Source organism: Panthera pardus, unplaced genomic scaffold (genome assembly GCF_024362965.1).
Source record: "Panthera pardus isolate Hobbes unplaced genomic scaffold, ASM2436296v1 HiC_scaffold_3, whole genome shotgun sequence".
In the NCBI taxonomy this organism is placed as follows: domain Eukaryota; kingdom Metazoa; phylum Chordata; class Mammalia; order Carnivora; family Felidae; genus Panthera; species Panthera pardus.
Window position 1 is genome coordinate 31,980,128 of NW_026526876.1, and position 13,910 is coordinate 31,994,037.

The window sequence follows — 13,910 nt, forward strand, 5'->3', positions numbered from 1 at the left end:
TCTTAAAATATAAGTTTAAAAACCTTTTCATTGAAAAGCTAATGCTATATATATGTAGTATAAATTCAAGCAATACAAAAGGCTTATCACAAAAAGTAAGTCTCCTACCCCCAAACTTTTAATCCCTCCTCTCCGAGGAAGCCACTCTTAAGAAGTATATCCTGCTAGGAAAATCCCAGGCACATGTGTGTGTACGGAGAGATTCCATAGAAAATGTTCTGCACTTGGCTTTTTTTGCTTAACGGACAATTGTTTCTTACAGTAGCATTCATTTTACTGCTATGTAGTGTTCCACTGTGTATGGTATACGGTCGTTTCTGTACTCTTATTTTATTTTATTAAAAAAAATTTTTTTTAACGTTTATTTATTTTTGAGACAGAGACAGAGCATGAACGGGGGAGGGTCAGAGAGAGAGGGAGACACAGAATCCGAAACAGGCTCCAGGCTCTGAGCTGTCAGCACAGAGCCCGACCCGGGGCTCGAACTCACGGGCCACACATGACCTGAGCCAAAGTCGGACGCTTAACTGACTGAGCCACCCAGGTGCCCCTGTACTCTTATTTTAAAGGTCCAGGCTGCTTTAAAGGAGCACAGAATGTCGAAATGAGGTGAGTGACAGTTGCAATTTATCTGCTTTATATCCTGTTAATTTCTGTCATCTCTCGTGGTGGCACAGTGTCAAGCACATCCCCATGCTCAGAGCTAAGGAGGATTGTTTTATATTTGCTCGTACAATTTTATGGGGGCCCGGGGGGATGCCTGGCTGGTTCAATCGGTGGAGCGTGGGACTCTTGGTCTCAGGGTCACGAGTTCAAGCCCCACGTTGAATGTAGAGATTACTTTTTTTTTTTTTAACATTTTATTTATTTTTGAGACAGAGAGCATGAACAGGGGAGGGTCAGAGAAAGAGGGAGACACAGAATCTGAAACAGGCTCCAGGCTCTGAGCTGTCAGCACAGAGCCCGACACGGGGCTCGAACCCACGGACTGCGAGATCATGACCTGAGCCGAAGTCGGACGCTTAACCGACTGAGCCACCCAGGCGCCCAGAGATTACTTTTTTTTAAAAAAAGATTATTATTTTTAAAAAAAATTTTTTTTAGCGTTTGTTTGTTTTTGAGACAGGGAGAGACAGCATGAATGGGGGAGGGTCAGAGAGAGAGAGGGAGACACAGAATCTGAAACAGGCTCCAGGCTCTGAGCTGTCGGCACAGAGCCTGACACAGGGCTCGAACTCACGGACCGCGAGATCATGACCTGAGCCGAAGTCGGATGCTTAACCAACTGAATGAGTCACCCAGACACCCCTAAAAAAAGATTATTTTATGGGGGTGGCAGCCCAAGCCTAATTTTTAGAAAGGCAGTCTCTGAGCCATGGCCTTCTGAATTGATGACTCATTTATAAGAAGTTCAAATGCAAAGATTCGATTTCGGCAGTCTACACTAGAATGAGTTAACCTAGAGCAACACAATGAATGGGGGGGGGGTCTCCAGTTCATTAAAAGCAGATACACACCATGTATGATCAATGTGTTTTTATTATATTTTTAAATAATTGAAATGTACATATTTTTAAAACCTTAAGTGCTCTCTTCGGCAGCACATACACTAAAACGTTAAGACATCCCTATGGAAATGTGAGGTTTTGAGAGATCTGGTCTGCAAGCCCATGAGCTAAATGGCCTTCCAGTGGAACGTTCTCCATGCACTGGAGCACTGGGGCAGCTGCCCTGAGAGGCAGGAGGACAGAAAGAAGAGGAAGGGAAGAGTTGAAAAGAGAATGGAGAGCAGAGGACAGGTGCAGCTGGGCTTGGAAGAGGGACATCGGTCTCCAAACACATGGGGTGATAGAACCTCTCTTTGGCCAGAGTTTACTCATATTCTCCTGAACTCTATTTTTTTTTAACTTTTTAAAATGTTTATTTATTTTTGAGAGAGAGAGAAATATGAGTGTGAACAGGGAGGGGCAAAGAGAGAGGGAGACACAGAATCCAAAACAGGCTCCAGGCTCTGAACTATCAGCACAGAGCCCGGCGCGGGGCTCGAACCCACGAACCGCGAGATCATGACCTGAGTGGAAAGTCAGACGCTCGACTGACCGAGCCATCCAGGCGAGCATGAGTGGGGTGGGAGAGGCAGGCAGAGAGAGAAGGAGAGAGAGAAAATCCTAAGCAGCCTCTGCACTGTCAGCACAGAGCCTGATGCAGGGCTTGAACTTCTGAACCGTGAGATCATGACCTGAGCCGAAATCAGGAGTCCGACGCTTAACTGACTGAGCCAGCCTGGCACCCCTGACTTTACCATTTTTAACAAGTGTCACGAATACTTGTTTCTTTAGGGTTTTCAGACAGGGGCCCTCCAGGCAGAGGGTGGTAGTTTGGATGGCCGTTGGGGAGGTTCTGGAATGAGTTGTCCTGGTTTCCAGAAAGAACACGGTGGTTCCATCGTGTAAGGGCTGGGGGAACCATTGGCCCATTCTAAGCATGGAGTAGGGGGTGGGGGTAAGTGACAATGGTCTTTGGGACCCCTCTCCTCTTTGTCCCTCAGAAGCTGCTGACTGAACAAGTCAAAGGGTTCCACTTTCAACCTGTGCCGAGACCCTGTGCTCTCCAGGAAACAATCTCTCGGCTGTGAATAAAGACAGGCTGGTGTGGACGTCCCTCAATGCAGGCAGCTGCCTATAAACAGATTGCCCTCCGAATCCAGAGACCCCATGTTACCCCGACCTGTGGGAGCAAAGTCTGTGTAAAAATGCAGCCAACAAGAAGTCTCAGGTCCCATGAATTATAGACAGGTGGCTTGAGTACCACGTAAAGAGTTAGATGCCTTTGGAGCATCCTTTCAGATCAAAGATCCTGTAATCCTGAGAATTCAAAGGAGCATAGCTTACTTTCCAAACTTAGCCTGTCCTTCAGAGCATGGTCCAAACGCCTCGTCTTCCTGTGAGGATCCCTGATCCATCCCAGGTGGGAGAGACTCTTCTCCCCTCTGAAAGCTCATAACACTTTGTCCCTTTAAAGAAAAAAATAAAGCATCTGCACCTTTCCTCAGTGGCACTAACCGCTTTCTTTGTGGAAGAACTCTTTTCTTCCCTGGTACAGGAGCTCCCGGAGGGGGGCACGAATCAGTCCACACCCCCTAGCAGGAGATGAGGTCTTGCTTCTTTAAATGTTTGGCAAGTGGGCATATGAACAGGCAGCTCAGTGGAAACGAAAAACAGCAAATCATCACGTAGGAAAACAGTCTTGCGGAGCGCCTGGGTGGCTCAGTCGGTTGAGCGTCCGGCTTCGGCTCGGGTCATGATCTCGCGGTCCGTGAGTTCGAGCCCTGCGTCAGGCTCTGTGCTGACAGCTCAGAGCCTGGGGCCTGTTTCAGATTCTGTGTCCCCCTCTCTCTCTGCCCCTCCCCCACTCGTGCTCTGTCTCTCTCTGACTCAGAAATAAATAAACACTAAAAAAAAAATTGAAAAACAGCCTTGCTAGAAATTTAGTTACAACGAGTAAAATTACTAAATGCAATTAAAAATTGTTTAGCCTTGGGGCGCCTGGGTGGCGCAGTCGGTTAAGCGTCCAACTTCAGCCAGGTCACGATCTCGCGGTCCGTGAGTTCGAGCCCCGCATCGGGCTCTGGGCTGATGGCTCAGACCCTGGAGCCTGTTTCCGATTCTGTGTCTCCCTCTCTCTCTGCCCCTCCCCCGTTCATGCTCTGTCTCTCTCTGTCCCAAAAATAAATAAAAAATGTTGAGAAAATAAAAATTGTTTAGCCCAAACCCAGTGTTGGCCACCTCGTGGAGACACATGCTGTTATGTGCTGAATTGTGCCCCCTCTAAATTTCATATCGTGAATCCTAACCCCTGGTGCATCAGAACGTGACCTTTATTTGGAAACAGGTTTGTTGCAGATGTAATTAGAGAAGATGAGGTCATTAGGGTGGGCCCTAATTTAATATGACTGATGTCCTTATAAAAAAGGGGAAATTAGGACACAGACAAGCACACACGGGGAACGCCATGTGAAGGTGACAGCAGAGATCGGGGTGAAGCTTCTAGAAGTCAAGGAACAAGGAACACCAAAGATTGCCAGGAGAGGCTCCAGAAGCTAGAGCAAAGGCATGGAGCAGACTCTCCCATCACAGCCATCACAAGAAACCAACCCTTCCAACACTGGTCTCACAGTTTCAGTCTCCAGAACTGTGACACAATGCATTTCTTTTTTTCTTTCGTTTTTCAATTTTCAGAAAGAGAAAGAGGGCACGTGTGCACACGCGTGAGCAGGGGAGGAGCAGAGAGAGGGAGAGAGAGAATCCCAACCAGGCTCTGCAGGGTCAGCACAGAGCCCGACGCGGGGCTCAATCCTACCAACCGCGAGATCATGACCTGAGCCGAAATCAAGAACTTAGCCGACTGAGCCACCCAGGCGCCCGGAGACAATGCATTTGTGTTGTTTGTACCACTCACTTTGTGGTACTTTGTTTCAGCAGCCCTGGCTGACCTACGCACAGGCCTACTGGTATGTCACTCGTGGGAGCGGGGACCTGGCTGAGTTTTCTGGAGAACAACCCTGCAATACACAGCCAGCTGTTCACCCTCTCAGACGCAGCGTTCGCTTCTGGAAATAACCCCAAAGTTCTGTTTGTTTGTCTGTTCAATTACTTTGTGGACTATTATCCAGCAATGGAGCATTGATACAAGCATGCAACAACCAGGATGAATCTCCAGGGAATTACGTGGAGTGAAAAAAGCCAATCCTAAAAGGCTCTAGACTGTTTGGTTCCATTTAGGTAACACTTCTGAAATGACAATATTATAGAAATGGAGAACAGATTAGTGGTGCCATGGGTTAGGGGTGAAGAGGGAGGGCGTGGGAAGAAGGTAGGTGTGATTATAAAAAGGCAGTGAGAGGGATCTTTGTGATCAGAGTGATTCATTATCTTAGCTGTGACGGATACTTGAACTTACACATGTGATAAATTTACATGGACCGAAACACACAAGCACGTGTGCATGCGCACAAGAAGGCAAGTAAAATGGGAAATCTGAACTAAATTGGTGGATTGTATCAATGTCGGTATCCTGGTTATGATATTGTACTATAGCTTTGCGAGATGTTGCCATAGAGAGAAACTGGCTGAAGGGTACGTGGAATTTTCTCCGTATTATTCCTTATAAGTACCTGTGAATTCACAATTGATCTCAAAAAGTTGAACTCAAAAAATTGCTTTGGGCAAGGAAATTCATAGCATCCCTACTGAGGATAGGGGAGCATTGAAATAGCCTAAAGTATCCACAACAGAAGTGAGCTAAAACCCTAGGGGTTTAACTCTGAAGAAAGACAGACTCCTGAACTGAGTACATATAAAGCTGGATAAGCAGGAAGTGAAGCAGATGAGCATCATAGCATCGATGACATCTGTGAGCCGTTCCGTGGAGAGCACGGCTATACCTTGGCAGAGAAGAATTCGAAAGGATGGACACACTTCATCGGTTCAAATCCACTGGATTCTTCCCTTGTTTCTTTTCACCTCACTTCAGTTTCAAATAAAACCCTGAAGCCAAATGAAATCCTTCGCCATCCTCCGGCCGCTGGCTCCCCCTTCGGTCTCCAGCAGGTGGCAGGAGTGCCCCAAGGATGGGCCCCCACGGGCTCCGGTTCAGACGGATGGGTCTGTAGCTCCGGACAGCAGGTGGGGCTCCCGCGCAGACAGCGCCAAGTTTCAGGAATCCGGGCATCGGGAACTGCCCTCTCCCAAATCCAGGGCAAGAAGGCGGCTGTCCGGCCACGATAGGGTTAATGGTCTACATTCCAGAGCCAGGGAAAAGGAGGCTGGAGGGTCACAGACAGGGGGAGGGGGCGCAGAGGGCCGGCTTCTCACAACACCCACGGGCTCTGTTGGGAGAGATAGATCACCTCCAACAATGGCCACAGCTGTTTTCGTCTGCCCCGAAGGAAACTGACTTAGGAAGCAGGTATCAGAGAGGGCCCTTCCTGCAGGGGCTTCTGTCTGGCTTGTAAAACTGTCAGGGCAGCTGCATTCATGTGTCGAGTGATGGATGGAGGAAAGGAGGGACAGACGGCTTCAGATGGACACAGCGGCTTGCAAGTCAAGGCAGGTGGCAAAGGCCTCGCGGAGGCTCTGCAGGTGGGGCATACTGATTCATTGCCCAGTGAAAATACCAAGGGGACCCGGGCCACAGCCCTCTTCCCAGCCTCCTGGAACAATCCATCTGCAGTGAAAGCTTCCGCTGGCTCTCCTTTCTTTTCCTGCACCTCAGGTGTGAACCTTCCTCCCCGGTGCCTCTACCCCTCCCAGGCCCCTGGTTCTGCTCCAGGGCTAAGGTAGCAATTCCTTTTGATTTCTTTGTGGCTAGCTGGACCTGGGATGGCTTCATGGAATGCACCCCATAGCATGGACCAATAAGGTTTTCCATATAGGACTCAAAGCTGTTTTTGAAAAATAGAATCGTCTGAGAAACCAACCAGCCGAACAAACAAAAAGATGATGAAGAAGAAAAAAAGGATGTCAGCACTGAAAATGCCGGCCTTGGTCTTTGCTACGAAAAGGGATTTTTGTGCTCTCCGTTCCTACCCACAGCCTGGCCAGGGAAATGACTGCCTTGGGCACATCAGTCCGCAAGCAGCAGTGAGTGTCTTGGCCAAGAAGTGCCTGTCACCATGCGCAGAATCCCCACGGTTTCCTCCTCGCACTCCATCACCACTGTCCGTTGACTTACTCATCCTGGCCTTGGAACCAGAATCCCCGCCCCCTCGCCCAAGCAGATACTCTCCCCGCAGCCCTCCAGTTTTCTCTCTTGCCTTCCAGAGGGTGCCAACGGGGGCTTTCTTGATCAGCGTAATCGATGCTCAGCCTCATGGAACCGGGACCAAGGGGGTTTCTTAAAAAGTATCCTTCTGCCCCTGCCTGGGTCTGTGGGGGGCCAAAGATATACCCCTCGGGCCACTTGTCGGTGGGGTAACAAACGAACTTGGCCTGAGACAGGCACTTGGCTGGGCTTAGCCCTGTGGAGGGCTCCGGGCTGTAGTTTTCTTTGTGAAGCTGGCCCAAAGCTTGTTTTGAGAAAGCCCGAGGGGCCCAAGGAGGTAAAGATTGTGAGCTGGAGCTCATCTTGATATCCGAAAACCACAGCCGCCTGCACGTGGGAGGTGCTGGAGGGCAGGCTCGCCTCACACGCCCCCCTCTCTCTAGGTCACCTGGGAGCACCAGCTCCCAGGGAGTTTGCTGTGCCTGAGAAGTCTTTGGGGAGGGCTTGCTCTGAGCACACCCGTTCCCTCCCCCTGGGCTGAGAGAAACGTGGGACCAGCCCTGCCCCAGCCTGTCCTCATTGGTTGGCACGAGGCAGAGGGGGCTTTAAAAAGGCAAACGTGTCCCAGGCTGGGGACCGGAGCCTGTGCTACTGGAAGGCTGGGTGCCCTCCTCTGGCTGGCGCCATGCAGCTCTCTCTCGCCCTGTGTCTTGTCTGCCTGCTGGTGCACGCAGCCTTCCGTGTGGTGGAGGGCCAGGGCTGGCAGGCCTTCAAGAACGATGCCACGGAGATCATCCCTGAGCTGGGCGAGTACCCCGAGCCTCCGCCAGAGCTGGAGAACAAGACCATGAACCGAGCGGAGAACGGAGGGAGACCCCCTCACCATCCCTTTGAGACCAAAGGTATGGGGTAGAGGAGGGCATGTTTAGCACAAGGGGCCTGGGAGGGTTCTCTCTGGGAGGTTTTGAAGACTGGGGTAGACAGTGCCCCCCGCTGCCGGCGCTCCAGGAGGGACAGTCTTGCCTGGAGGCAGGGGAGGACAGCATGCCTAATGTAGTAGCCTTGGCATTGAGGTGCAGGGGCCCGGGGCTGGCAGGGGGCTGGCCGCGGGAGCCCGGGGCAGGAAGGAGGCTGAGGTGGTGAGAGCCCAACTCTGGGACAGGCTCAGAGCCTCAGAACGGAGACAGTTTCAAAGAATCCCCTCCGGAGATCACAGGAGATAGGTCCCCCAGCTGGCACCTCAGGAGAGGGGACAAGGCAAGGGAGCCTCACAGCTATGAGCACCTGCCGGATGCAGATCCTTTACACAGGCCATACCTGAACCTTACCCCGGGGATCCACCACGCGGGAGCCCCATGAGGTGACCTCTCAGCTGGCAAGTAAAGAAATGAGATCTCCAGACGCTAAGTAACTTGGTAGTGAGAAGAACTCGGGTTTGGCCCCAGTTTGATCCCATTCCAAGACAGCCCTGCAGGGGGATCGTGGGGGGGGGGGGGGGCGGTGCGGAACTGAGAGCCAGAGAAAACCCCACACAGAGCCATGAGAAAGGGACATTCCCCCTGCCCCCGGTCTGCCCAGCCAGCTGGCACTTGAAGGAATGCAAGCTGCAGGGACAGTCTTAGCCTCGGACCTGGGCGGCAGCTGGGGTCGGGCCCTGGAGGGGAGGTGGCATCCTCTGTGCAGGGAGTGGACACAGGTGCCCCCATCTTCTGCCCCCAGACCAGGCCTTGCCTCGTTCCTAGGGAGGGAGCCTGACCCCAGTGACAAGGCAACAGCCCCATTGGAGGGCACATCTGGGTTCCTGGTCAGGTCTGCGCAGAGAAGCCCGGGGAGGGCGGGGGTGACAGCTGGCTCTGCAGCTGGCAGGAACGGCTGGGGGCGGGGGCCGGAATGACACTTCAGAGGGAGGGCCTCACTGCCCTCGGGTCGTTGGGCGGGCTGGTGAGGAATCCACTGCCCAGGCCCCTCTCGACCCATCCCTCCTTGCCCCACAATTGTGAGGGCTGGGGAACCCCACAGGAGGCCTGGGGCCTCAAGTCTTCACAAGAGGAGGGCGGCAGCACATCACCCCCTTCCCCCCCCCACCCCCCACCGCCGGGCAAGGTCGATTAAGCTCAAGCGACTGCTTCATGCTGCTGTTTGGGTCCCAAGTACAAACCATCCACTTCCCCAGGCTCCTATAAGAGGCCACAGGCCCCGAGGAGGCTGTGAGCTCAAAACAAAGTCACCCTCTGCAGAGGAAGTGCCTGACCCAGGGGCACTATTCTTGGAAAGTCCAAAACACCTCCTTCCCTGGGCAAACAGGCCACCCCCACACGCTACCCCTGCAGCCCGGGAACAGTGGTAAGGAGGCCAAACCAGCGCAGATACCAGGTCAGCCACGGGAGAAAGGCGGACCCCACATCTCCCCTGCCATGCTTGTTCTGCAGGGCCTGGGGAGTGGAGCCTTCTCTGCTTCTCTCTGGTTTTGGTCGTGGGCTATTTTTCATCCCTTGTGTCACATGGGAACTGTCCCCATGAGACCCTCGGGTGGGGGACAGGCTGGCATCTGTCTAAGCCCACAGTAGGAGAGTTGATCAAGGTGCCTTCAGGGCACGAAGCCAGGCCACAGAGCCCAGTCCCCCCCCCCCCCCCAACCCAGGAACAAGCCCGTGTCACCCTCGGAGATCCATCTAAATGGCACAAAACAAGAGATGTCCCCGGCAGAGTGCTTGGTACACAGCAGGTGCTTAATAAATGTTTGTGGCATGCGAACCTGTAGGTTTTCAGTCAGAGCTCTGTCCCCTCGGGCAGGAAGTAACTGCAGTAAAAGGCAGCCCTTTGCCCCCACCCCCAGCCCAGCCTCCCACCTGGGCGCTCAGGCACATAGCTTCTGCCTTTGTGGGACCCCAGAGGTGCTGGGGCCCCAGGGAACTGGGGTGAGGAGACCCAACTCTGCCTTTTGGGCAAGTGTTATTCCCTCTCGAGGCCTCCGTGTCCTCAGCGATGATGAGAGGGTTGGACAAGCTGCCTTTGGCTCTCCTCGCGTCTAATGACTTCTCCTCCCCACCTCCCCTTCCATCCCTGTCCTTGGCAGCAGTTGCCCTGATTTATTACCTCCAATTAACCCCTACTCCTTTCTCTATCCCCTCACCATCCCTCCCAAGTGGCTGGAAAAAGAATTTAGGAGAAGCCAAGACCATGTAAAGGGTGTGGCTAATACCTACTCTGCCTCGACCAGGCACTCTGTGGCACAGATGTGACTTCCATCTGGAGAAAAGGGCCCCCTTGGAGAAGAAGAAGAATAACACTGCTCTTACTGTGTGCTCACAGTGTCCCCTGCATTATATACACGCAACTAACTCCTTAGGACAACCCGTTTTTCTGATAAGGAGCACAGAGAGGCTAAGTGACTTGCCCAAGATCACACAGTGATGGAGCTGGTATTCGAACTGCAACAGACACTTGGCTCCAAAGTTTTAGGGGGAAAGGGCGGGCCAGCGTTCTTTCCACCAGCCGCTACCCCCGTCCCTCCGAGTAATAGATGCCCATCTGGAGAGCCCGCAGGTTTGGAAAAGACCTGGGCTGGGGGCTGGGGGGGTTGGTGGCGCGGAGGGAGCCGGGCTGGCCTCACAAGCCGTCTCTCCCGCAGACGTGTCCGAGTACAGCTGCCGCGAGCTGCACTTCACCCGCTACGTGACGGACGGGCCCTGCCGCAGCGCCAAGCCGGTCACCGAGCTGGTGTGCTCCGGCCAGTGCGGCCCGGCGCGCCTGCTGCCCAACGCCATCGGCCGCGGCAAGTGGTGGCGCCCGAGCGGACCCGACTTCCGCTGCATCCCCGACCGCTACCGCGCGCAGCGGGTGCAGCTGCTGTGCCCCGGTGACGCGGCGCCGCGCGCGCGCAAAGTGCGCCTGGTGGCCTCGTGCAAGTGCAAGCGCCTCACCCGCTTCCACAATCAGTCCGAGCTCAAGGACTTCGGGCCCGAGGCCGCGCGGCCGCAGAAGGGCCGAAAGCCGCGCCCCCGCGCCCGGGGCGCCAAAGCCAACCAGGCCGAGCTGGAGAACGCCTATTAGAGGCCGCCCGCCGCGCCGCGCCTCCCCCCGCAACCCGCGCCCCGGCCCAGGCGCCCGGGTTTCTGCCCTCGGCGCGCGGTTTGATTGTTTGTATCTCATTGTAAATGCCTGCAACCCAGGGCAGGGGGCTGAGACCTTCTGGGCTTCGGCAGGAGGTAGCCAGGCCCTGCGGATCCCGGGCGCCAGCAGAGCCCCCACTCCCTCGTCTCCGAGGGGGTCCCGCAGGGCAGGGGAGGGCGCTGAGAGTCACAGACACTGAGCCACGCAGCCCCGCCTACAGGGGCCGCCCACCTTTGCTGGTCCCACTTCCGAGGAGGCAGAAAAGCAAGAATTTCACCGCCCAGGGGTTCTAAGGGAGCAGTGGGGGAGGAGGAAAGTCCCGGGACTGGTTAAGAAAGTGCGATAAGATTCCCTCTCCACTTCTCTGCCCCTCAAAAAGCCTTTAGTGCCTTGTTGTGCCAAGAACACAGGACCGGGGTCCATAGATATGGTTTCTAGTCCGGACTCTGCCGCTAACGCGCTGGATAACCTTGGACCACACTCTTCTCTTTCTTGTCCTCAATTTCCTATTCGGAAAATGGAGGCGGGGGGTGGGATTTGTATCTCGAGGAGTCTACGGTCACCTGATTCCAAGGCCTTGCGTGTCTTTTGAATGGGCAAAGGAGAGAGAGAGAGGTTGGGTTGAAATGCTGCCATGGTCACGTCCAGAATTCAGAGTTGTGATGCCCGGATCTGACAGCCAAAGATGAAAAACAAGTGTGGCCGTGGGGGTGGGGTGCGGGGTTGGCGTCTTTTTTAGGGCTGACAAACTCCTGGAAGAAGCTGTGTTCTCTCCTGGCCTGGCCCTCCCCGGATGTTTGCCTGTCTTCACCCCTCCATCCCAAAGGATGCAGAAACAATGCCATTGGTTGGGGTTGAGAAGGAGAAGGTCCCAGGACACTGGGCTTGCAGGCCCAAGGGAGCAGCCACCACCCATGCAAAGACCAGCGAATCCCTCTGCAGACGTCCTCCTGCCTACCACTCACAGACACAATTCTGTCTAGAACCTAGCTTCTTAGTGCTGTTACCTGTGATGTCATATCTTACACTGAAATAATATTACTTGGGGAAAAAAATTACAAGTTCTGTACATATGCCGAGAAACCACAAAGCCTGATAGATGTCATCCAAAAATCTTTTTGAAAGTCATTTCCAGACACCTCTTACTTTCTGTGTAGTTTCTACACATTGTGTAACACACACACACACACACACCAAACCAGAAGCACATGCCGTGTGAAATCCCACCAGGCTGGTCCTTTCCACAATCCTTCCATGTGGGATTTGTCCACAAGAATGAAAGTCGTGGTTTTTACAAAGAGTTAAGTTACATATTTATTTTCTCACTTAAGTTATTTATGCAAAAGTTTTTCTTGTAGAGAAATGACAACGTTAATATTGCTTTATGAAATACCAGTCTGTTCTTTCCAGAGGCATTGTTAATAAAGACAATGAATCATTTCCGAGAGGATGTGGTCTCATGTTTGTCAACCACACACAGCCATTCCTGTCAAAGTTGACATCCTTTTCTTCGGCGCTAGGACTGCAACCTTGGAGGCACCTTTGCCTGGGCTGTGGTGGCCCTTGTGGCAATTATGTCCTCGCTTTGAAAAGTCATGTTTGTCCCTTCCTTTCCAAACCTAAACCTCATTCCTTCCCCGCGGTCATTGTAATAACTTCAGCCTGGTCTCCCTGAAGCAGCCTGCCCTCCACACTGTCATCCAGAAACACTGTTCTCATCGTGCCTCACCCCTGCTCAAAATCCTTCCGTAGCTCCTCCTTGCCCAAGATCAAGTTGGGGCTTCTCAGCCTGACACGTGAAGCCTTCCCCTGCTGGGTTCCCATCCCCGCTCTACCAAACTTCCTTCCTGACTCCGAGAGGCCGAACTATACTCGCCCCTGCCTTTTTAGTTGATCCTCCCCCTGCCCTCCGCCTCAGACCACCCCCAATGACTCCTGCTCTTACTTCGGAGTTCATGTTCCTTGTCACCTCCGAGCCTGCACCTTCCAGAGATGTTGCAATCCCCACTGATCTCTCCTCATGTGCCCCAGGCCTTTTGTCCATGCCACTGCTTTGCTTCCTGATTCTGTCTTCCGTGCGATATTCATTCGAGGACGTGTGTCTCACCTGGTCAAGCCCTGCGGAGTCCTGGGACAGACGCAAAGCCAAGTACAACTCGGTTCCAGCTCACAGGGGGCTCATTCAGGCGTTTTTCCAAACGTGAATCTCACGCCTCCCTGGTAAAAATGAACGATCTTCACCAGCAGGTGAACGTCTTGCCCTTCTCTCAGCGTGGCCTCACCAAGGTGCCTCACAGTGCTGGACGCTGGCTGACACTCAGGAAATATCCTTCAATTGCCACAAGGAGGGATGACTCAAAGCTTTGAATCCAGTCCAGCCCCTCTCGGGGTAACCCCACCCCAAAGCCCTCCCCAGCCCCGCCGATTTTTCACTTTAACTCCCAATGAACCCTCCTAAATTCCTTATCATCAGCAGCAAGTTTTTGATAATTGTCAGTGAGTATCTGCCTCCAGGCCCCAAGGAGGCCCCAGCGAGAGCCTGCAGGGAATCCATGCACCGTGAGGAATGTCTCAGAGTTGGGGAATGAGAGCAGGTAGGAAACAGACACATGGTCCAGCCCCAGAGGCCATGTGCTACAGTGGATGGGGACACAGGCTCTGGAGCCAGGCTTGTGTTTGATTCGAAGGAAAGTGGGGGCACCAAGGGGTTAAATGTCTGCCCGCGGCCAGATGTGGGCTCGGTTCCTGCTCTGACACTCACTTAAGCCACTGGGAGCCTGGCAGGCACGTGGGCAAGCCATCAGTTCACTCTGTCTGTACAAAGCGTTATGGGACAGAGCGCAGGAGGACTCATTTTGTGGTAGGAATGAGGAGGAAAGCTCAGGGAAGCTGTCGCAGAGGTGGGTGCTGCTTAGAAGTTTGCCCGGTGGGGAAGGAGGCACAGGCATTCTAAGCAGAGGGCATTGGCCCAAACAAAGGCACTGAGGCTGAAGGTGCGTGGCCGAGCAAGGGGGCGTGAGACTCGGTCCACCACA

General features: G+C 53.5%; 1 protein-coding gene and 1 long non-coding RNA gene across 2 annotated transcripts; both read left to right on the forward strand.

Moving 5' to 3' along the window:
- Positions 1-550: 550 nt before the first annotated feature.
- On the forward strand, positions 551-3,061 carry LOC109258158 (uncharacterized). The gene is made up of 2 exons (XR_002076214.2): positions 551-609; positions 2,549-3,061. It is a non-coding gene; the product is annotated as an uncharacterized LOC109258158 (long non-coding RNA).
- A 4,130-nt stretch (positions 3,062-7,191) lies between these two features.
- On the forward strand, positions 7,192-12,320 carry SOST (sclerostin). Its single transcript, XM_019434924.2, has 2 exons — positions 7,192-7,664; positions 10,394-12,320. Exons 1-2 carry the CDS (start codon positions 7,448-7,450, stop codon positions 10,813-10,815), a joined length of 639 nt encoding a protein of 212 aa, XP_019290469.2. The 5' UTR covers positions 7,192-7,447; the 3' UTR covers positions 10,816-12,320.
- Positions 12,321-13,910: the final 1,590 nt, after the last annotated feature.

What these genes read in the sequence shown, in the direction of transcription:
- SOST (XM_019434924.2), top strand. Translation starts at nt 7,448, where the DNA reads ATGCAGCTCTCTCTCGCCCTGTGTCTTGTCTGCCTGCTGGTGCACGCA. An exon ending in CCATCCCTTTGAGACCAAAG is followed by an intron (nt 7,665 to 10,393) that starts GTATGGGGTAGA and finishes TCTCTCCCGCAG; the next exon opens with ACGTGTCCGAGTACAGCTGC.